Source organism: Mauremys mutica, chromosome 18, assembly GCF_020497125.1.
Source record: "Mauremys mutica isolate MM-2020 ecotype Southern chromosome 18, ASM2049712v1, whole genome shotgun sequence".
NCBI classification, from domain to species: Eukaryota; Metazoa; Chordata; order Testudines; family Geoemydidae; genus Mauremys; species Mauremys mutica.
The window spans coordinates 6,701,269-6,724,922 of NC_059089.1; the positions used below are offsets into that span (position 1 = coordinate 6,701,269).

The window sequence follows — 23,654 nt, forward strand, 5'->3', positions numbered from 1 at the left end:
ACCCCCACTGCCCCCACCCCACCCCACCCCTGCCCTGCCCTGCCTTTTCCCACCCTTCCCCGCCCCTGTTCCAACCCCTTCCCCAAATCCCTGCCCCTGTCCTGCCTCTTCTCCGCCTCCTCCCCTGGGCGCATGGCTCCCTGCTCCCTCCTGGAAAGCGCTAAGCTGTTTGGTGGTGGGAAGCGCCTGGAGGTAGGCAGAGGAGTGGGGATGCAGCGCGCTGGGGGGCGGCGGGTGAGGGGAGCTTGGCAGCCACAGCAAATAACTGCAGAGGGGTGCGGGGAGCTGTGGGCCGCATCTTTGAGACCCCTGCTATAGAGTGCCATCTACCAGTGGTCCTCAGAGCCCTTTATAAACATTGATAAATTAACCCTCAGGACTCTCCTGTGTAGTAGCTAAGTACTGGTAACTCCATTTGACAGTGGAGGTGTAGAGGGGGATTTATATGTTCAAGATCAGACTTTGAGTCTGTGGCAGAGCCAGGAATATAACCTAGATTAGACTTGCTGATTTCCAGACATGTATACAAACCTCTAGGTCAAATTGTGGCCATTTGGAACCCTTTACACACTCTTAAGAACATATTGTTCTGAGATCAGTGTGCTTAATTTTTCATACACTGATTCCTCTGCGTTGGGAACATTCTCATTGAAATTTTACCTTTTCTCCAGAGAGACTCTGATTATTCAACTCTTGCTGCAAACGTATAATGGAATCTGTGAACCAAGAGCATTTTCACCTGCCGTGATGTCGGCTCTCTTATCAGTGAATATTGGCAATGAGGTTAGGGCATTACCTGCACAGCTTTACCCTTCTTCTGGCCCTACATAACTGCATGCAATCAGAAGGAGCCCTCCTCTCGTTCTATCTCCCCCTTTCTCCCCTCCCACCCACCTCTCATTAACTACATCAATGTAAAAACTGCTTCTGTCAGTGTAGGAAGCATCTACGCTACAACACTACAGCTGCAGCGCTATACCTGTGTCGGTGTAGTGGCTGTATTGTAAATATGGCCTCAGAATACATCAGATTTAAATGCTAAAAGCATGGAACTCAGTCTAACCCCAGCTTACGGCTTGTTTGGCTGTTTTGATACAAAGATAACATACATGGAGTTAACGCACCTTCCGGTCTAGTCTGTACATGGCAGCATTGGGAGGGAGGTTTTCTGAATCACGCACACAGTAAAAATAAATCATCATACTGCCTTTTATTCCCAGTATATTACTCCTTTCATTAGAATATACCATTTTTGCCTCTTGGTTTTACAGACCTTCAAAGAAACCTGGAACCCTCCGACACCTCAGATTGTTTGTAAATCTTGGCTCTTGCCTGTTCAAATAGGTTCTCTCTGTGACACAAGTGAGCCACTAGCCTTATATAGAATCACAGTGAATTTTGACAACTGACAGAAATGGAAGTATGTGACGCTGGATCATGGCTGTGTCACCTGATGTGTAGGAAGTTTTCAGGAGGCTGTTTGTTTATTCTCTTGATCAGTTTGACATTAGGCAAGCTTTCTCCTCTTGGGTCTCTCTTGTTTTGGACTGGAGGCAGCAATTTGTCCAAAGTTTATTTTTCCATAATTAAGGTGAGTGGGGGAACTATGCAAGAATACCCCACCCCATTTCCTTGTTTCAGATTTAACTTTAGAGCCCCTGCCCCTGGAAAATGCCAGAACAAGGAGTAATGGTTTCAAGTTGCAGAGGGGGAGGTTTAGGTTGGATATTAGGAAAAACTTTTTCACTAGGAGGGTGGTGAAGCACTGGAATGGGTTACCTTGGGAGGTGGTGGAATCTTCTTCCTTAGAGGTTTTTAAGGTAAGGTTTGACAAAGCCCTGGCTGGGATGATTTAGTTGGGGATTGGTCCTGCTTTGAGTAGGGAGTTGGACTAGATACCTCCTGAGGTCCCTTCCAACCCTGATATTCTATGATTCTATTCTATGATTTAAGACAAAATCTGCCCAGGTGGCTGTTTCAGTGTGTATGATACACTGCAAACCTGTGTTTAGGAATAACAAGTTTAGCTTCCAGGTGATAAATGCAGTTAAGGTAGTGAAAGGTGAACCTTGTCCAACTGAGAACAAGATAATCAAATGGGACAAAACATTTTTCTTTTTTCAGGCTCTTGAGGCACATCTGGGGTTTTTGGTTCACATGGCAGCAGCAAACTCCACTCCACCTGGTTCTTTGGATTTAAACCAGCCAGGATTTTCAAAGGAGATACTGGGGACTAAATTGGAGGGCAAATACCTCTGCTCTGAGTGCAAGAATATTCTGAGAAGGCCATTTCAAGCTCAGTGTGGACACCGCTATTGTTCTTACTGCCTGAAGAAACTTATAAGGTAATTTATCCCTCTCCGGTCTGAAACAAAATGATTAGAAGCAAAGGAAAGCAAAAAAAGGAAATACAGCCTTATTTTCAGTGGGTTGTGAGCGAAGGCCATGTTTTATATCTGTTTCTTAATTTCAGCACCTGGTTCTCTTCAGGCCTTAGAGCAGTGGTCTCAAACCTTTTTACACACAAGATCACTTTTTGAATTTAAGATCAAGCCAGGATCTACCCCGCCCCTTCCCCGAGGCGGCGCCCCCCCCCCCCCCCGTCGCTCGCTTTCCCTCACCCTCACTCACTTTCACCGGGATGGGGGAGGGGGTGCAGGCTCTGGGAGGGAGTTTGGGTGCAGGGGACATATGGTCAAACTGCACCTAATCTCAGTGTCATTTGTGATTTATAGATCCAAAATCCTTCAGGGATTGTCACAAATCAGTGTAACATTCTCAACTGTGGGGTGTGCATTGGCTGAGCCTCAGGCAGGAGGCTGGGGTGCAGGGGTGAGGGGTGCAAACTCTGGGAGGGAGTTTGGATGCAGGAAGTGGCTCCAGGCTGGTGCAGGGGAGGGTGAGGGATGTGGGCTCCGGTAGGGAGTTTGGTTCAGAAGAGGGCTCCGGTCTGGGGCAGGGGGTTGGGATGCGGGAGGAGGTGCGAAGTTGTAGGCTCCGGACAGGAAGTGTTAACCAAAGGCGGCTCCCGGCCATCGACACAGTAAGGCTCAGGCAGGCTGCCTGCGTGCCGTGGCCCCACGCTGCTCCCAGAAGCGGCTGGCTGCTGGCATGTCTCTGCGGCCCTGGTTCCCAGCCAATGGGAGCTGCAGGGACACTGCTGGGGGTGGGGGCAGCGTGGAGCTGCCGCCCCTCTTGCCCCCCTCCCCCCAGGGGCTGCAGGGATGTGCTAGCAGCCAGCCGTTTCTGGGAGCGGCGTGGGACCAGGGCAGGCAGGCAGCTTGCCTGAGCCCCGCTGCACTGCCTGACTTTTAGTGACCTTGAGATTGCAATCAACTGGCAGAGGCTCCAGGATCAACCAGCTGATCACGATCGACAGGTTGGTGACCACTGCCCTAGAGAGTGTGTCTACACAGCATTTTGCCATTCTCGGGAAGGAGCCTCCCAGCCCAGGTCAACCAAGTTGGGCTAGCAAGGCTTGCACTAGTGCTCTACAAATAGTGTGCAGACAGCTCTTAAGTTGTAGCTCAGGCTGGAGCTTGGGCTCTGAAGCTGCTCTCTCCAGGCTTCAGAGCTTGAGCTTCAGTCCCAGCCGTAACTTCAAAGCATTCTCTACACAGCTCGTTTTAGAGCGCTAGCAGAAGCCCCACTAACCCCAGTCTGTTGATCGGGCTGGAAGGCTCCTTCCCGTGGGCTCCAAAATGCTTTGTAGACATACCCAGAGTTTCCTGAGTTTGTTGTGTTCTTCAGGTGGTAAGGTCAAGCCGAAACCCAGGAGATTATTGGGTGTGACAAAGACCAGGTGGTCCATCTAGGTTGATCCACTCTTATTGAGTACTGTTGTAAGTGACTATCGGGGCCGTATAAAGAATTTGCTGCTTGGAGGTCCCTGCTTGCACATGTGTGAAATGTAAAAATACATTTTATGCTCGCAAAAGAAGTTTCAATTGACCTTTTTAATTTCTCTGTCTTCACTTTTTAGGGCTTGGGGGAAAGTTAAATATAAGAACAGCTAATCATTAGAGGAAGAAAACGAGAATAAAGATCAGTACAAGGAAGAAATAACTAAAATAGAGCAGAAATGTATATCCATTAAAAAGATCAATCAATTAATGCAAAATGTTTATTAGTAAAGGGTTCCATTTGCTGTCTTAAAAATCTGCTTGTGTAAATAAAGCACCTTTGGCTCTGAAGGATCTCTTGAGAAGCCTCTTGTCACTGAATCACAAATTCAGCATGGATCTTTCTATTTTGTGGCTGATTTTTTTTCCCCACCCCCATTAGCTCTGGGCCTCAGAAGTGTGCAGCCTGTATTCAGGAAGGAATATATGAAGAAGGAGTTTCTATTTTAGAAACAAATACGGTAAGTAAGACCTCTCCAAAGTAGAAAACATCGAAGTCATTCATAAACATTTCCTGTTTTTGTTTAGAGTGAGAGGTACCTAAGAATGATTGAATCGATTATCTAAGAAGTTGTGAATTCAGTATCTCGAGTGTAATGATTAGTGCTGCAATTGATTCCCCAACTTCTAAAATTCAGAACGTCTTACAGCACAGTTTACTTGTTTAAACTCTGCAATAAAGATTTGTCATAGATGCTGTCACACGGTCTGGAGTGGCTCACGACCATGAGTGCCTACCTCAGGGCAGACTATCAAAAACAGGGTACTTACCCCATACTGGTGGTATGCTCTATAATTCGATTTCACCAACCCAGTAACAAATGTAAACTCCTGGATCACTGTAACAGTCTTACTACGGAGTCTCACACAGTCCCCTTGGGCACTCCAGTCTGTCTTGCCACCCAGGCAAGCTGGACTTAGTGATAAATGGTCACTTACTTCAGAAATCACAAAATACTCAGGTTGCGACCAGTCACTTACCACAGATCAATTTGTATCTTAGATCTCACACCAAAGACAACTCCTGTAGCCAATCCTGTACTAAAGTAATTACAGGTTTATTAATTAGGAAAAAGAAATAACAGAGAGTTATTTACAGGTTAAAGCAAGGAAGCATATACACACAAATGAGTTACCATCTACGGTACCTAAAGGTGACAGATGTAGTAATCTGTCAATTCAAAATGTCATTCAGGAGAGGCCAAGGGATGTCTACCTAAGGCTATGTATATACTACAGCTTAGATCGGTATACGTTACGGTGACTAAGCCACCCCCCTGAGCAACGCAAGTTACAACAACCTAAGCGCTGGTGTGGAGAGCGCTATGCTGGCAGGAGAGCTTCTCCCACCGACACAGCTACTGCCACTTGCAGAGGCTGGAGTAGTGAAGTTGATGGGAGAGTTCTTCCGTCGGCTTAGAGCATCTGCATTAGCAGCAGCACAGCTGCACCAATGTAAGCTCTGTAGTGTAGCCATGGCCTTAGTTTGGTGAGAGAGTTCAAACAGCAAAGAAATGAATTGTGACCCTGTTTTATCTTTTACATTTAGGGCATGTCTACATTACCACTTATGTCACTCAGGGGTGTGAAAAAAACACCCTTCTGAGCAACATAAGTTTCGCTGGCCTCTGTGTCCCTGGGAGAGCTTCTCCCACGGACATAACTGCTGCCACTCATGGAGGTGGTTTTATGATGTCGACGGGAGAGCTCTCTCCATTGGTACAGCTGTGCCGCTGTAAACTCGCTAGTATAGACACAGCCTTAGCTTTCCAGTCCATGAGACAAGCTCGCTTGTGATAGGGTTGTTCACCAGTCCTGTGCATTGTGATGTTCCTTAATGGCCCGTGTAATCTTGATAGGCCTCTTTAATGGGTGGGGGGCATGATTCCTGTGTCTGGATTCCCAAGTTCAGAGCAAACATTTTCAAAATTTTGAAGCAAAATGTACGTATTTCCTTGTAGTCTGGAATACGGACATTACATATGAGATTAATACATGCGGCAATTTACAAGCATTTCATAGAGGCTAAACACTAAATACATTCGTATAATACTAATACCTGTTTTGAACAACACTAACATACAGGTGAGCTGGTTTGGTTTCCAGCTATGCGTTCTTAGCTAATTCCTACAGCCTTGGCTGGAGCTGCTTTACCAGAGTCACAGATGCATCTCTAAAGGTATCGTGGGACAACAAGTTTGGGGAGACTGTTTCTTAGCAGTGGCCTGTGAAGAATCTGGAGACTAGATCAAAGCTGCAATCCCAGAGTAACGTATCTTTGCTTTTTTCCATTTGAGGCTTTCCCAGATAATGCAGCTCGTCGGGAGGTGGAAAGTCTGCCGGCTGTCTGTATTAACGATGGCTGCCCATGGAAAGGGACTATTAAAGAATATGAGGTAAAGACAAGAGTCTCCCCGTTTCTCCTTCCTTTTGCATGTGAGTGGTGATGGGCAAGGCACTGGGAATTAAATGAGTTCCTGCTGGCATTAGCCTTCAGCATCTGAGCTTTCAGCTGCACTAACTCAATCCTAGATAAACTCTGGCCTCCTGGAACTTTCAGAGCTTTCCAGTCTAACCTAGGTGGTTGTGTATCCTAGTGAAGGTGTAGACTGACTGGAGAAGTTTTCAAATACTTCGTATGATCCCTCAAACCAACCACTTTTTCCTTCTATGACCTCCAAAATCACCCACTTTTACTTCCAAGACACACCATATCCCGGAATCCTCCTTGCTGCATCAGCCCAGAATAACTCCTAAAAAAAACTATAATCCTAGAAATATTGGGCTGGAAGGGATCTCCAGTGGCCATCTAGTTGAGCCACCTGTGCTGAGGCTGGCCCACATAAACCTAGACAATGGCTGCCAGGTGTTTGTCCCACCTGTTCTTAAAAATCTTCAGTGATAGGGATTCCACAATCTCCCTTGGAAGCTTATTCCCAGAGTTTAACTCTCATGAGTTAGCAGGTTTTTCCTAATATCTAACCTAAATCTCCCTTGTTTCAAACTATGCTGATTCCTTCTAGTCCTACCCTTGGTGGACACGGAGAACTGTCCTCTTTATAACAGACCTTAACATATTTGGAAACTGTTAGCAGGTCCCCCCCTCGGTCTCCATTTCTCAAGACTAAATATACCTAGGTTTTTGAAGCTTTCCTCAGAGGGCAGGTTTTCTAAACCCTTTATCATTTGTGTTGTGTCTGGATTCTCTCCACTTCGTCTCTGCCATATATTATGGCCAGAATAGGCATTTACCTTCAGGCCTGAATAAATTGATTTGTTTTGGGGATGTTGGTGTGGATATAGTTCTTGTCCTGCCCACTGCTCTTTTGTGTTCAGGGCCTATAGTAATTGAGAAGGTGAGGCCATCCCCCAACACACAGGAGGCCTGGTCAAGAGGTCCACAGAGTCATGGATTCACTGGGTATGCCCCCAAATAACCTCTTCCATCAGCTTGCTGGACAAAATGGCCTCTGCACTCCCTCTTCCCCTTAGCATCAGAACCGCACCAATTCTGTGTTCAATGCCATTTGCAGTTTTTATGGCCCAGTGAATGGGCCCATTAGCACATATACATACATATGGTACCGATCTCATTGGAAAGATACGTTCCCATTGAAAATTTCATGAATGGCACATTTCCCAGCACTCTGCAGCGAATAGAGACTACGAAGTAATTTGCATTGTAAGGATTTATTTGCAGTCAGATGAGTTAGGAACCACTTACAAAAAATAAATATAAAAGAAAACTTGGTCTGCTGAGAAATGTTTACAACCCTCTGGAAACACTGGAATCATAGCCCAGACTGTGAGAACCCCTGAGTGAAGGGACTGAGATAAGAGCAGTTGGTGACTCCTGAGGAGTTGGGGTGAGGAAGTGATGTTTTATTCCTGACAAAGCATTTAAGATCAATCTGTGTAGTGTGACATCTTGATTCTATTAGCAATCCCATTATGGGGAGGCAGGAAGAACGATGTTTACTTCTGATTTTGTCTCAGTCCTCTGGTTTGCCTTTTGTGGCCACTAGTAGAGAACTTCATCTGCACTTTGGCCAATACTTTAAAACTTCTAGGCTTGGATTTCAGCCTAGAAATTTAGTGGGAGTTGGGTGCTGAGCTCCCTTAGACTGCTGTGAAAATCTCACCCCTAGATCCATGAGAGTCATGGTGTATTTATGCAATTGACTGAAATAAATGTTAAATTCAAGCTCTAACCCTAGTGCTTGTTGGTGGTGTTTCTTATTTATAGGGAGGAGATTAGAGATGGCAGCTTCAGGATACCAGTGTGTTTACTGAGGATTCAGATTAGCATTGTTGATGCCTGTAGATTGCTGGGTTCCAAGTTCAGTTGTGTGCTGTATGACTGACAGCTGTTGGCATGAAGTTTTGTGCCCCAATTTAACATGTGGGACCAAATTCAACTGTGGCATAAGTGAGCCCAGCTCAATTAAGGCAAATGGAGCTATGCCTGGCAGCAAGGTCTTCAGCCCCCTCACTTTAAACAGCTACTGACTAGTTTGGAAATATGTTTGAGACTGTTTGAGAACTAATTCCATTGGATTTCCAAAAAAGGGCATGAGGGCAGTTCCTGCAGGGCCAAAGAAGTGTCCTCTGTAGCCATATGTCAGTGTGATCTTGTAAGATTTCACAAGTTAGACAGGGTTGGACTTGGTCAGTACTTGGATGAGAGACCTCCAAGGAAAAGGTGCCACACGCCATGATGTTGGTGATGCATGAGATAGCATTTTCCCTCGCCAGTCAGTGCTGTACCAAAACCTAGCCTGATAAGGAGTATTTGCTGTTGGAAGTAACTTCTTTTGGATAAGACATTAAATTGAAGAGCTGACCTCTGGTTGCCATTTAAAAATTGTATGGCATTCTTGGAAGATTAGGGGTGTTAGCCTAGGTGTCTTGGTTAAATTCCAATTTGAGTACTTACGGTCTACCTTCTTAATTCCTTCTTGCATGTGAAGAGGGACACGAGATTCTCCTGTCCCAAACTATTCTGTAGTATTGCTGTGGACTGTAGATAACTACCCAACTTCACCCCAGAGGTGTCTGCGCTCCAGTAGTGAGAGAAGCTATTCATGGGGAAGGGGGAGGGAGAGCACTTTGGGATCCTTCTGAATGGAATGTGCTGTATGCATGTGAGATATTAGTTGACAAGCACTAGCCTTCTTCTTTCTCTGCTCTTAACAATCAGAAAATACTGAAGATTATTTTGCTAAAATAAAGTCAAGTCCATCGGAGGCAGTCCAGTGGAAGCATCTTGGGCTGCTGCTGGGCAGTTCTGAGCCCGGAACTCTATTCTGAGGGACAAGCAATACTCTTGAGGGAACTCTGCGCCAAAAAATTAAATTATCTGCCCAAAAAATAAATTTTTTGTGCACAATATTTTAAAATTCAACATTTTGAAAATTTTATTTGTCAATACATATATGTGGCGGGTCCAGCATGGCAGTGGGAGCACAGGTCCCTGGCTGCATGCAGGGTGATCTCCCATCTCCAGCACTCTGCTCTCCCTCCCCCCACCGGACAGGAACTCAGCAGTGAGGCTGCACCCGACCCTGACACAGCGCAACGGCCAAGCCTGCCTCAGAAACAACCTAGGCTCTACATCGGGCACACCAGGTGTGGGTGGACAGGCAGGCTCAGCCTAGCAGGATCCAAGTGTAGAGGGGCTTAATGTGGGGGATCCAGGTGTGGGGAAGAGGGTTCTGTGTGGGGCAGTCTGGGTGTGGGCAGCTCAGTGCAGGATCTGAATGCACAGGGGCTTATTGGGGGGTACCAGGTGCAGGGGCAATGGGACTCTGCAGGGGGTCCAGGTGAACGTGGTTGGGGCTTAGCGGGGGGGTCCAGGTGCAAGGGAGGAGGGGCTCGTCAGGGTGAAGGTCTGGGTATAGCTGGTTGGGGCTCAGTGGGGTGGTCCACATGCAGGGAGGGTGGGGCTCGTTGGGGTGGGGGTTTGATGGGCCTGCTTAACAGGGGAGCCCCAACTTCAGCTGCTGCCAAGGGGATGCCGCATGCCAGGCTCCTGCTTCCCCATCCTCTTCTCTTCCTCATCCTATCACCCTGCCCCACCCCCTCCCCATCCCATCCCCCTTCGTTCCCCACTGCTACTTTCCCATACCCCAGCCCCTTTTCCCTGCCCCACCGCGGACCCTCACTGTGGTACAGAAAACAGGATGTCTCCCAGCACACAGAAGGCGAGCACAACCGGCACTAGGACTCAGGAGGCGGCAACCAGCTGCAAAGTCAGCTGAACCGAGCGGCACCCTCTTTCAGCCAGGCAGCTCTTCACTCGCAGAAACGGGGGCATGTGACTCCATGTGCCTCCCATGCCTCACCTCTGTTTGGGGGGCAATGCCTCCTCAAACTACACCATGGGCATCCCCTGCCCCTCCCACCCCCACCTGGCTTCCCTTGGCTTCTCCATCACTTTCTGCAAGGAAGCAAAGAAATCTGCAGGTGGACATGTTTTCTGCGTGGCGCAGAGCAAGGATTGTGGGCATGGTAGTAGTGACGGTTGGGTCTGTAGGCAGCTGGAGAGGGATTATGGCAGCTGTAGTAGTTGATTTATCTGATACCTCATATCTCTGCCCCATTGTGGCAAGGTGTTGGATTGAGTGTTACTGAGAGTGAAGGGAAGTGCCCAATAACTATGTCAAAGCTGGGTCACCAGCTTACTACATCCCTGTGTACGTTTCTGGCTAGTACAGACACAGGCATTAGGTGAGCAAGGGTTGCAGAAGGGGGCTGTGGTGTGTCAGTTCTTCTGTAGAGCGTGTCTAAAGCTCTGCTGTGTCATCTGAAAGCAGCAATGTGTGTTGCTGCCTTCAGCAGCAGCAACACTCCCACCATGGAAAGCCCCTTGCTGTGCTATTTCAGACCGAGCATGGAAAGTACCTAAAAGATAATTCACTGTGTATTCATTTTTAAAGCTTGCAGCCACTGGTATCAAGAGAAACTCATTTGGCTACCCTAGGAGACTGTGTCACTGGCATGTTAGTAATTTCACAGGGGTGGGAGAGGAAGAGGACCAGCTTCTGCAGCTGAAAATTTTCAGCCCTTCACCCTTAAAGACCTTCCTCAGCTCTCCAAGTTTTGTTTTCTGTTTAAGCAAGCAAAGGTCATGTCTCAAATGCAGCATATTTTTTAACTGCGTGTGTGGGCAAAGCTCATGCTGTCTCTTTCAACTCTTCCTATTGGGAAAATTATTAAAATATTCAGCACTGTCATGAGTTCTGAATTTTTAAATACGATTCTCTTCTTGCTGTGTTTTGAATACACTGGTAAATGCTTGGAACACGCGAAGAGTTTTTAAAAACAGGCGCTTTACAGAAAGGAGAAAAAAATTACAGATGAGAGGTGCAAAGACTGTGAAGTTCGGCAGTTGGAGCATGAGAAATAACCAAGAAAATATACCCTTGTGACTTCCAGGTGCTCTGATATGATGGTGATAGGAGCCAACTATGTACCTAGAATAGGTACAGACTGACTCCTAAGGATCATCTAAGTCCCCAGCTCTTCACACAGCAATAAAATGGCACTTTAAAAATACATGAAATGTCACTTCTCTCCCACCTTGCAACAGAGTGATGAGGGAAGTGAATGTCCTTCAGCTACAGAGAGACTCTCTTAATCATCAGCAGGATTTTAAAATAAGTTGATAGGGACATAAGGGCTTGCTTGAATTTAAGCTCCTTCTTGGGGAATATAGGGTGATTTGAAGGCTAGGGAGACCTGAATGGAGCGACAGGATCTGCCCTTCTAATCCTGAGAGCACTATTTAAATAGACTAAATGAGAGGTTGGATTAGTCTGCCAGGTAGTTCTGTGGCTGGCTGGTCTGTTTTCAGATAAAATAGAGGCCAGGAGGGAGAAGACAGTAAATTGGTCTAAAAGAGACTCGATCTTCCTTGTCAGTTGAGTTCAGCTAATAAGTATAGATGAGCTTTCTTGGCTGTTGGGATCATAACCTGTCCTGGTCCAGATTCAGATTGTTTTTTGTTAATACCCTGGACTTTGCATTACTAACAGTTTTGTAGGCCTGGAGCCTTTTGCCAGAGCTCAGCTGAACCTGTGGAAGAGAATAAAAAATCCAACAGAATATCTGTGTGGGTGGCGAAGACTCCCGCCTCCAGAATTTAATTCAATCGGTAGAGGGGAAGCAAACATCCCATCCCTACCCCCAGGGTTCAGGCTTCAGGATTACTTCTGAGATGATTTAGTTACTGGGATTGGTCCTGCTTTGAGCAGGGGGTGGGACTAGGTACCTCCTGAGGGCCCTTCCAACCCAGATATTCTGTGATTCTTAAGTTTTGTGGCTGGACAGAGTGGTCTTGCTGCTAGAGATATTTCACTGCTGTGGGTGGAGTCTTAGTTTAATGGTCTTTACTTGGAATGTAGTTCAGACCTGCTGGCCCTTGGAATTGCTTCAACTTCTTTTTTTCCTCCTTGGAAATTGATATTAAAGGTTCCGCAGCACCGTCCGTGTTTGTTATAGTAAGATATTGCATCTAAAGCTTTGTGGCTGGAGCGCTCTGTGGTGCTGGGCAGGACACCAGGGTTCTGTCTTTGAAATTAGGAAGCTTCTGGTTCCAAGCTGGTTTATAGCATTGGGGCACCATTTTCAGACAGTTCATAGCTGTATCCCGCTGTCCTCAGTGGAAGTGCTTGTTGCAGCGCTCGGTGCTTGTAGGTAGAGATGGCGTGAGGAAATCCGATTCTGGAGAGAAGGCCTAGTGACTCTAGAGCTGGGGCTGAAATCCACAGACTTCAAGACTGGCCTCCCTTAAAGTCGGAGCGGCAAAGTTTGCATAGCTAATTGCCTAGATGTAGATAGGGGTGGGCAAACTTTTTGGCCCGAGGGCTACAAAACTGTATGGAGGGCTGGGTAGGGAAGGCTGTGCCCCCCAAACAGCCTGGCCCCTGCTCCCTATCCGCCTCCTCCCACCCCCTCCCACTTCCCGCCCTCTGACTCCCCCCTCACAACCCCCCCCATCCAACCTGTCCCCTGCCTGCCCCAACCCCTATCGACACCCCCACCCCCTGACAGGCCCCCCAGGACCCACCCCTATCCAATCCCCCCTGTTCCCTACCCCCCCGAACCTCTGCCCCATCCAACTGCTCCCTGTCCCCTGACTGCCCCCAGGACCTCCTGCCCCATATCCAACCCCTTGGCCCCCTTACCACGCCACGCCTCCCAGCCGGAGCCAGACACACTGCCCTGCATGAGCATGCAGCCCCGCCGCCCAGAGCACTGCCCATGTGGCGGCGAGGCTGTGGGGGAGGGGGGACAACAGGGGAGGGGCCAGGGGCTAGCTGCCCAGCCGGGAGCTCAGGGGCCGGGCAGGACGGTCCCGTGGGCTGGATGTGGCCCGTGGGCTGTAGTTTGCCCACCTCTGATGTAGATTGTTTCCTGTCCAACCTGCTGTGTGGGAGGTAAGCTACAGGGAGTGCCAGAAAATGTGCGTGGGAGGGGATTGGAAAGCCCCATCTGAAAGGGTCTGCTATGTCAGTGTTTACTTCTCAAAACAACTCAGTGATATTGTGGTGGCTTTGCTAATTAATGCTTCTAGCATCTGGCTCTCTGAAAATGTATAGCTGTAATTCAGTATCTTGGACGTTCAGATCAGTCACATGTCCCTTCTAAAGCTTTGATGAGACAACCCCCCCCTCCCCCCCCGCAACATTAGTTTGAGCACAGTTCTGTTTAAGTTTTCAGGCAACATTTGACAGTCAGTTGGGAATTGAAATTTTTGGACTCTCAGAGACTTTCTTCAGAGAAATGCCAAGGCTGTTATCACACACTTTTGTGTAAAAGCTGATGGAATTTAATTGGTGCTTTTGGTTCATGTTTAAGAAACTCAAAAGATTGAGATCTAAAGTAAACCCTGTTTGGGGAAAACCTGGTTTGGTGTGGATTTTCCAGTGTGTAAAGGGTACCAGTCCTGACTGTTTGCATTTTCTTCCCTCACACATTTCCTTTCCTGAAAGCCCCCGCCATCCTCAGACTAAAGTAAGAACAAAATTAATATTTAATGTCCAAACTTTTATACTTTTGGGGCACAGATTTGGCTGATTCACCTTGTCCACATCCTTCCCCAAAAATCTGGAAGAGAGGTGGGAGCTGTGTCCTGTCAGGGCTGGCCAGATGTGATCCACAGAGTTCTAATTTATGGCTTGTTGGTGACCTCATCTTTCTTATGGAGGTCAGACCAATAGAGATGAAAAGTTCCAGCATGGAATGCTCCAATTCGATTCAAGTGATTGAGCAGCTTCAATCAAGATGAAGCACTACATGCTGGGACCTGGAGTATCCTCTGTGTTTAAAAGAGGAGGGTTGCTCCTTTATTCAAAGCAGGCAGGGCTGTTGGGCTTTCAGCAAGTTGACTATGTACTTCTCAGAGTTGCAGTATTTGGGTGCTTTTAAGCTGTACTGTTTTGCTAGTGGAGATAACCACTGAATACTGAGCTAAAACCAGAAAGTGGCAGTGTGAGAAATCTCGGTGCTGTTAGAAGAATCTTGGGACTGGCGTGTCCTCATTAGCAACAAAGGAGAGACTGAGATGGTTTTCTCCAAAGAACTGTGATCTGTAGCTGTTAAATGTAACCACAGTGATGGTCTGCAGAGCAGATCCCTTTAGACCAGTAGTTCTCAATATCTTTGGTTGGAGCTCCCTCAGGTGATGGATGGGTGCTATCTATTATATCCTATATCTAGGGTCTTGTATATTCTGTGGCTTTGATTCCCAATTTCCTTAGCAAGGTTAATTTAATCTTTTTCCATTAAATGAAATTCACTGTATCTGAAGCTGAATGTGAAGACAATGCGTAGGCTCCAGCTGGTCCGGAATGCGGCTGCCTGCCTTCTCCATTTAGGCCACCATCAGGCTTGTGTATTCCCTGTGTTTAAAAGAGGAGGGTTGCTCCTTTATTGTGCTCAAGTCCCTTCACTGGCTCCTAGTCAACTTCAGTTTAAGGTTTTGGTCCTAAGCTTCAAAGCAATTCATGGATCAAACTCTAGCTAGTTCAAGACCATGTTTTGATATATGAACCACTGCAACAGCTGAATTCCTCTGGGACAATGCAGCTGACAAAACGCAGGACAAAGGACATGAGAGCTAGGGACAAAGCATTCTCTGTCCAGGGGATCCTAGTTTTGAACGAACTTCCAGTGGAGATTAGGCAGATCCAGAGTCTGACGGGCTTTGGGAAATGCTGCAAAACCCATCCTCTTCAAAAAGGCCTTTTCCGTGTGAGCACAACACTAAAGTGCTGACACTCCTTTGTGCCCAATAAACCGAATCAACCTAAAAGCCCCCTATGCCAAAAGTCAATCTAAAACGAAATTAATAAAATCTAAAAAATTAAAACCCAAACCCTCCCATCAGAGTGTGTACCCCGGGTCTCAAACACGCGGCCCGCCAAGCTCCCCATGTCCCCCTGCCCACCTCCAGGCCAGGGATGGGCAAACGACATTTGGCCCATGGGATTGCCCCCCGTGGCGCCGCGAGCCCCGCGCTGCTCCCGTAAGCGGCTGGCAGCCCATTCCTTCGGGCCGGAGGGGAGGGGGGAGGAGGCAGACGGCTCCTGTGTTGCCTCGCTTCAAGGTACTGCCCCCTGCAGCTCCCATTGGCCGGGAACAGGGAGCTGCGGCCAATGGGAGCTTCGGGGGAGGTACCTGGAGGAGCAGCAGCGGAGCCCTGAGCCTACTCCTGCTCTCCCAGGGGCCGTGGTTCCGGCTGCTTCCTGGAGCGGCGCGGTATGCACGCCGCTGCCACCCTGGAGCCGCTCTGGGTAAGCGGTGCCGGGCTGGAGCTGGCACCCCGCACCCCTCCTGCACCTCAACTCCCTACCCTGAGCCCCCTGCCACACCCCACACCCCTCCTGCACCCCAACTCCCTACCCTGAGCCCCCTACTGCACCCCTGCTGCACCCCAACTCCCTACCCTTAGCCCCCTGCTGCACCCCTCCTGCACCCCAACTCCCTGCCCTGAGCCCCCTGTCGCACCCCTCCTGCACCCCAACTCCCTGCCCTGAGCCCCCTGTCGCACCCCTCCTGCACCCCAACTCCCTGCCCTGAGCCCCCTGCTGCACCCCTCCTGCACCCCAACTCCCTGCCCTGAGCCCCCTGTCGCACCCCTCCTGCACCCCAACTCCCTGCCCTGAGCCCCCTGCCGCACCCCACACCCCTCCTGCACCCCAACTCCCTGCCCTGAGCCCCCTGCTGCACCCCACACCCCTCCTGCACCCCAACTCCCTGCCCTGAGCCTCCTGCCGCACCCCACACCCCTCCTGCACCCCAACTCCCTACCCTGAGCCCCCTGCTGCACCCCTCCTGCACCCCAACTCCCTGCCCTGAGCCCCCTGCCGCACCCCTCCTGCACCCCAACTCCCTGCCTTGAGCCCCCGCCGCACCCCACACCCCTCCTGCACCCCAACTCCCTGCCCTGAGCCCCCTGCTGCACCTCACACCCCTCCTGCACCCCAACTCCCTGCCTTGAGCCCCCTGCCGCACCCCACACCACACCTGCACCCCATCGCCCTTCCCCGAGCCCCCCGCTGCACCCCTCCTGCACCCCAACTCCCTGCCCTGAGCCCCCTGCCGCACCCCTCCTGCACCCCAACTCCCTGCCTTGAGCCCCCGCCGCACCCCACACCCCTCCTGCACCCCAACTCCCTGCCCTGAGCCCCCTGCTGCACCCCACACCCCTCCTGCACCCCAACTCCCTGCCTTGAGCCCCCTGCCTCACCCCACACTCCTCCTGCACCCCAACTCCCTGCCCTGAGCCCCCTGCCACACCCCAACTCCCTGTCCTGAGCCCCCTGCCATACCCCACACCCCTCCTGCACCCCAACTCCCTGCCCTGAGCCTCCTGCCGCACCCCACACCCCTCCTGCACCCCAACTCCCTACCCTGAGCCCCCTGCTGCACCCCTCCTGCACCCCAGCTCCCTGCCCTGAGCCCCCTGCCACACCCCTCCTGCACCCCAACTCCCTGCCCTGAGCCCCCTGCCGCACCCCTCCTGCACCCCAACTCCCTGCTTTGAGCCCCCTGCCGCACCCCGCACCCCTCCTGCACCCCAACTCCCTGCCTTGAGCCCCCACCCCACCCCACACCCCTCCTGCACCCCAACTCCCTGCCTTGAGCCCCCTGCCGCACCCCACACACCCCTGCACCCCAACTCCCTGCCTTGAGCCCCCTGCCGCACCCCACACCCCTCCTGCACCCCAACTCCCTGCCCTGAGCCCCCTGCCACACCCCAACTCCCTGTCCTGAGCCCCCTGCTGTACCCCACACCCCTCCTGCACCCCAACTCCCTGCCTTGAGCCCCCTGCCGCACCCTGCACACCTCCTGCATCTCAGCTCTTTGCCCTGAGCCCCTGCCACATCCTGCACCCCCTGGTGACAGGGAAGGGGCAGTGTTGGAAAGGGGCAGGGAAGGGATGGGAAGGGGTGGGGCCTCATGGAAGGGGTGGAGTGGGGGCTGGGGGCAGTGAGGATGGGGGTGTCAGTGATGCGGCCCTTGGGCCAATGCACTAGACCTCATGTGGCCCTTGTGGTCATTTTGAGTTTGAGACCCCTGGTGTATACCCTGAAAAGGGAGAGCCAGAGCCTTCAAGAAATCCACTGTGAACTTTGCTGTTGCTGTGGATGTTACATGGAAGGCATTCAGATCCTACAGTGATAGGTGGAGACCCATTCCATCCCCCTACCACACACAGCCAAAGCTCACAGTTGAAAACACGACATAAAATTAATCTCCGATTCTTTTTGACAGTGATTCGTTCTGAGGCTGGTTTATTCGTCATGCCCTCCAAATGGCTTGGCCTGAGTGCCCCAGGGAAGGGAGAGCTTGTTGCTGGTATCAGCTGCTGTGCTCAGGGGCGGCTCTAGGCACCAGCAAAACAAGCTGCTGCCTAGGGCAGCAAAATATAGGGGGCGGCAAAAGGCTGGGGCTGGGGCCCCAGCTCATCCTGCCGCTGCGAGCCGAGGAGCGGCCCGTCCCCTGCAGCCGGGCAGGGCCGCGCTACCGGCTCCGCTTGGGGGAGAGGGGGGGCCCCTTACCGGTAGCGCGGCCCCGCCTGGCTGCAGGGGACGGGCCGCTCCTCCTCCGCTTGTTCCCCGGGTCCTAAACAGCCCGGCAGCAGCTTGCCTGGGGGGGGGCTGAGCCCCGCCCCGCTCAGAGCCGCGTGGTCAGGGGGCGGGGCTACAAGCTCCGGGCCGAGCGGAGACAGCTGAGGTCAGCTTGGAGCTTGCGGCCCCGCCCCCTCCCCACGCGGCTCTGAGCGGGGAAGAGCTCAGCCCCCTCCGGAGCCATGCGGCTGCCGCACGGTGAGCCGGGGGTAAGCAGCCGGGGCGGGGGAGGGGGTGGCTAAGGGGCAGGGAGTCCCGGGGGCAGGGAGGGGGCATAGGTTCTGGGGGGGGGGCGGTCAGGGGCCAGGGAAGGGGGGGTTGATTGGGGGGGTCTCAGGGAGGTGTTCGTCAGGCACCCCCCGACCCCATTACCCCCCAGGCCCAGCCCTGACCCCCAGCTCCAAGCCCAGCCCCTAGGACCTGGGCACCCCCCCGGCCCCATCCCCCTCACAGCCCTGACCCCCAGCTCCAAGCCCAGCCCCTAGGACCTGGGCACCCCCCCGGCCCCATCCCCCTCACAGCCCTGACCCCCAGCTCTGAGCCCAGCCCCTCTGATCCAGACACCCCCCTCACCCCAATCCCCCCACAGCCCTGACTCCCAGCTCTGAGCCCAGCCCCTCTGATCCGGACACCCCCCTCACCCCATTCCCCCCACAGTCCTGACCCCCAACTCTGAGCCCAGCCCCTCTGATCCGGACTCCTCCCTAACCCCATTCCCCCCACTGCCCTGACCCCCAGCTCTGAGCCCAGCCCCTCTGATCCGGACACCCCCCTGACCCCATTCCCCCCACAGCCCTGACCCCCAGCTCTGAGCCCAGCCCCTCTGAGCTGGGCACCCCCCTGATCCCATTCCCCCCACAGCCCTGACCCCCAGCTCCGAGCCCAGCCCCTCTGAGCTGGGCACCCCCCTGACCCCATTCCCCCCACAGCCCTGACCCCCAGCTCCGAGCCCAGCCCCTCTGATCCGGACACCCCCCTGACCCCATTCCCCCCACAGCCCTGATCCCCAGCTCTGAGCCCAGCTGTTCTGAGGTGGGCACCCCCGACCCCATCCCCCCACCCCAGACCCCCAGCTCTGAGGCGAGCCCCTCTGAGCCAGACAACCTCCGACCCCATCTCCCCACAGTCCTGAGCCCAGCCCCTGTGAGCCGGGCACCCCCCCAGAGCCCAGCTCCCCACCCAGCCCTGGGCAACAGCAGCACCACCTCCAGGCAGTGACAGCCCATTGGCACCAACCATCACCATCACCCAGCAACAGCCCATTTTGTAATTGCAAATGTATACAGACCAGTAAAGCATTTAATGTTTTTAAATAATGTATTTGGTGTATTTTCAAATGATTACAAATTAATTTTCACTAGTTATTTTTTACATTTCCAAATACATGTTACTATAGTATTGCAACTTTTTTTTATGGAAGGGGCCCCCAAAATTGCTTTGCCCTAAATCCTCTGGGCGGCCCTACCCAGTGTGTGTGAGGAGCCGGGGAGGGAGGGAAACGGGGTCCCCTGGAGCCGAGCCCGGGCTGCGATGGTGGCGAGGGGCTCCTGGAGTGTGTGAGGAGGTGAGCGGCCGACTGGGTTCGTCGGTGCTGAGCAGGTAGCCCCACAGCCGGAGATCCTCGCCTTCCCTCCTGCCAGGGCTGGGCCAGGGCACCGTGAGGCTGAAGAGCAGCAGGTCCAGGGGGCTCTCCAGGTCTTTGGCCGCCAGCATGTCGAGGGTGAGGGCGGTGAGCACGAACTGATCCACCTTGGCCACCAGCAGTGCTGCGAAGCCCAGGGAGGGGGCCGTATTCTTTGCGCCACCCCGTAGCCGTGCCGCCACCTGGAAGTACTCCCGCTCCGCGCCGCCCAGCAGCTCCACCCGCATGGGGACAGAGTCACAGCTGGGCCAGGGCTCGGCTGCAGTGTGCTGGTAGCGGATCCCACATTTGGGGGGGAGGCCAGTGCTGGGGCAACAGGGGGTGTGAGTGGGGGGTACTGGTGGGTGGGGGGGCTCATGTCTGGGGGGGGGGCAGCCAAAAATTTTTTTGCTTGGGGCGGCAAAAAACCTAGAGCTGACCCTGGCTGTGCTGCTGTTCTCTAGGTAGCCTCATTCACCAGCTGACCTGTCCAGCTGCAAGCTGGGCTCCAGCTCACCAACCGCCTGCTGCCAGGCTCCATGCAGCAGTGCATGGACTATGCACTGTAATCCAGTTAATATCCACTTGTGAGGAAAGTGGGAGAGGCAGCCACAGCAAGGAGGGAGCCAGAAAACAAAATATCAAGCATCTGGCTGTTGCAGAGTGGCAAATTCCGTGGCAAAAATGCTGATTTTAAATTTTTTTTGGCATCTTGGGAAAAATGCCACATGCCAGAGCCAGAGAATCTGGGGGTCCCTGGAGCCCTGATTGTGATAAATGAGGCCGGTCCCACCTCGTAGAGCTATTGCTTCAGCCTCTCTGCAAACTAAGGCAGACATCTGTCTGCAGATTATACTGGGCACCTCTTCGAGATTTTTCTCCACAATTATATGGACTAGAAACTTTTTAAATAAAAGCTGGGATTCTGGAGCACGGTTCTGCCAAAGGGGTGAATATACAGAATATCTGTTGCAATCACTCTGTTCGTTTTCTTTCCTCTTATTGCACTCTCTCTTTCCCTCCCATGGTGGCTTCTGCTCCTGATGGCATTCCCCACTGTCTCCAGAAGGCCACATGGTCTCTAGGGTGGGGAGGAGGCTCCTTGAGGCTGGGCCACATGTAATCTCATGGCTGAGCTGAGGGCCATGGGAGCAAAGAAGAGACGCTTGGGCCATCGGGCTGCTGGCAGAGCCTGCAGCTTTGTGTGTGCAAGCTGTTCCTGTGGACAGCTGCAGTAGGGCGCTCCAGGGGCAGCATGGTATGGTCTTCAAGGAGCAACCTGCAGCTGGGGGAGAACATTTGCAGTAGTAGTGGGGGTTATGCAGACTGCTCCACCCCAGTACTCTGCTGTGTCCAATGTGCCCCTGGCAGCCCCCCTCCCCAATCTGGATAACACTCGGATATGACACTTAAGGCTTTGTCTACACTAGAATCTTAATGACAAAATTTTTGTCATTCAGGGATGTGAAAAAAAACACACACTCCCCGAACGACAAAAGGTTGCTGACAAAAAGTGCTGGTGTGAACAGCGCTTTGTCGGCAAGAGAGCCCTCCTGCCGACAACGCTATCGCCGCTTGTTGGGCAGCTCTCTCCTGCCAACATACAGCAGCTGCACTGCACGCCTTTTACCGGCACGGCTGTAGCAGCACAGATGTGTCGCTAAAAGGTGTGTAGTGTAGACACAGCCTTAGTGAAAATAGAATTAAGATGTTAGTTTCCTTTGCCCTCTTTGTGTAGGCCCAGAAGAGCCTTTCATCCTGAGATCCATTAGGAAACGGGCTTTACGCATCTGCATCTGTGGGTTTTTTTATACGGTTGTATTGAAATGTGCTGCTCTTGTTGTCACAGAGCTGCCATGAAGGGGACTGCCCGTTCATGCTGATTGAGTGCCTGGCATGTAAGGGAATGATCAAACTGAATGAAAAGGAGCGCCATTCGGAGCGGGAATGCCCCGAGAGAAGCCTCAACTGCAAATACTGCAAATCGCTTTTCTACTTTCCTGACATTAAGGTATGAGCGTCACAGCATAAGCACACTGCAGGTATCCTTACAGCGAGACCCACCTAGACATGCACCCTGAGGCAAGGGAGCAAGTGTGGAGTACTCTCCATTATGGTAGATCATTGTATTAGCACTTCTTGAGAGAAGCAAGGATCTGTCTAGTCTGAAATTTATGGTCCTGTTGTAACTAGCTGCTAGGGTGAATCACAATCAATTGTGTCCTGAACAAATGTTCATAGAGTTTCTAGATTGGCACTTCCAAGGGTCTTAGTTACCCTGAGTGACTTGGCAATCAATTAAGCTAAAAGAAGACCACAAACTCAGTATAGAGATCCTCGAAGTGGCTTGTACAATGGAGCAATCTCTGGGCTGTTTCACTGTCACTTTTAGGGAAAGGAAGTTATTTGCAAACTAATAAATACTTCCGGCTTTACTTGAGTGAGAGGAGTTAGGTGTTGCTTTGCAAGATGCTAACTTGATCCAGTGTTGTCACCGTACTGTTGGTGCTGTTGCATTCTTAGCGTCTGATATGAAACCAGAATGTGTGCCGTTTTGCCACTGACTGGTGGGAATTCGATAGCTGCAAGATCAGCCCCTCAGTGTTTAAGCAAGACTAAAGCCTTTCCACTTCCCCTGTTCTCTTGGGTTTTCCCAGTCTGCTTGCAGGACGATAATGTAATGGGAAAGGAGACTGTTGTTATACAGCCCACTCTGAGAGTAATCACAAGCTGCCTAAAAGTGATGGAGATGAAACCTTGACCATTCAAGGGGGTTAAGCTCAGTGGTTTGAGCATTGGCCTGCTAAACCCACGGTTGTGAGTTCAGTCCTTGAGGGGGCCATTTAGGGATCTGAAGCAAAAATCTGTCTGGCGATTGGTCCTGTTTTGAGCAGCGGGTTTGACTAGATGATCTCCTGAGGTCCCTTCCAACCCTGATATTCTATGATTCTAAGTTAAAAAGACAGATTTGCCTTTGTGGCAGCATAGCTTGCCCGCTGGCAGGGACTGTAAATGCCATGATTGCTCCATCCCTGTGGAGTTAGATTGTAATGCATCATTCTTGAATGACATCCCCCTGCCTCTTTGGCCCAAGGGTGGGGTGGTTTCCTTTTATAGGAAGTAAAAAAATAGCTTTTCTTTGGACAGCTTTCCATGGTACCTATGATTCAAGCAGAGAAGGATAAGGTGCAGGAAAAACCAGTGGAGAATCCAGAAAAATATTTCAAATATTTGTATGGAATTTTTTTGAAATGTGCCTGTTAAAGCTAATATTTGTAGATGTCTTAAAGAGATACTGCACAGCACAGTGCAGTTTCATTTACAGTGTAACAGCAGATTTGTGCTCAGTCAGTACTTCCCTTCCTGCCGGCATGAACAGAGTGTATCTCTCAGTGCATATTCAGTAGAATCATAGAATATCAGGGTTGGAGGGGACCTCAGGAGGTCAATCTGCTGGTGCTACTTAGAACATAAATGTTCTTTCCTTCATGGAAGATAAATGCTGTGCAGCAGTCTTAGACTGGCTGGGAGCTGGGTGGGGATTGAATGAGAGGGCTAGAATGGGAGAGTGGCTGGAGGGGAGAGGAGGTAGAAATGAGACTTGTTTGTAAACGGCAGACTAGAGGGAGGCTACAGCCCCACCCCATCAGATCTTCTATTGTATACGTTCTCCCTTTTGAAATAGTTGCTTTTGAGGTCAAACCTTCCTCCCTTTACTGAAGTGAAGTGGTGCAGTTACCAGGATTTTATGGGATAAGGAAGGAATGAAGAAATTGACTGGAGCCCTCTTAGGATAGGAGCAATTGCTGGGAGGGGAGGGAATCAACCCCTCTGTTGTGAGTGGGTTGAAATCACCCTTCCCCCCCGCCCACCAGCTTTTACAGAATTCCACTAATCCTTGGTATTGACATACACAGTTAACCCAGCCTGTCAGCAGACTGTAGCATTTGCATCTCCAGAGACATTGCAGCAGCTCTCTTGGATCAAATACC

The 23,654-nt window shown here is 51.3% G+C and overlaps 1 protein-coding gene across 6 annotated transcripts in view; it reads left to right on the top strand.

Moving 5' to 3' along the window:
* The window catches only part of TRAF2 (TNF receptor associated factor 2), a 57,001-nt gene that overhangs the window by 7,909 nt on the left and 25,438 nt on the right, over positions 1-23,654 (top strand). For 5 of the 6 annotated variants that reach the window (XM_044992613.1, XM_044992611.1, XR_006574189.1 and 2 more), the window contains exons 2-5: positions 2,125-2,345; positions 4,285-4,363; positions 6,200-6,298; positions 21,512-21,673. In XM_044992613.1, the coding sequence (XP_044848548.1) occupies positions 2,125-2,345; positions 4,285-4,363; positions 6,200-6,298; positions 21,512-21,673 (561 nt within the window). The remainder of the gene's footprint in view (positions 1-2,124; positions 2,346-4,284; positions 4,364-6,199; positions 6,299-21,511; positions 21,674-23,654) is intronic. The other variant, XM_044992614.1, reaches the window with a different exon arrangement.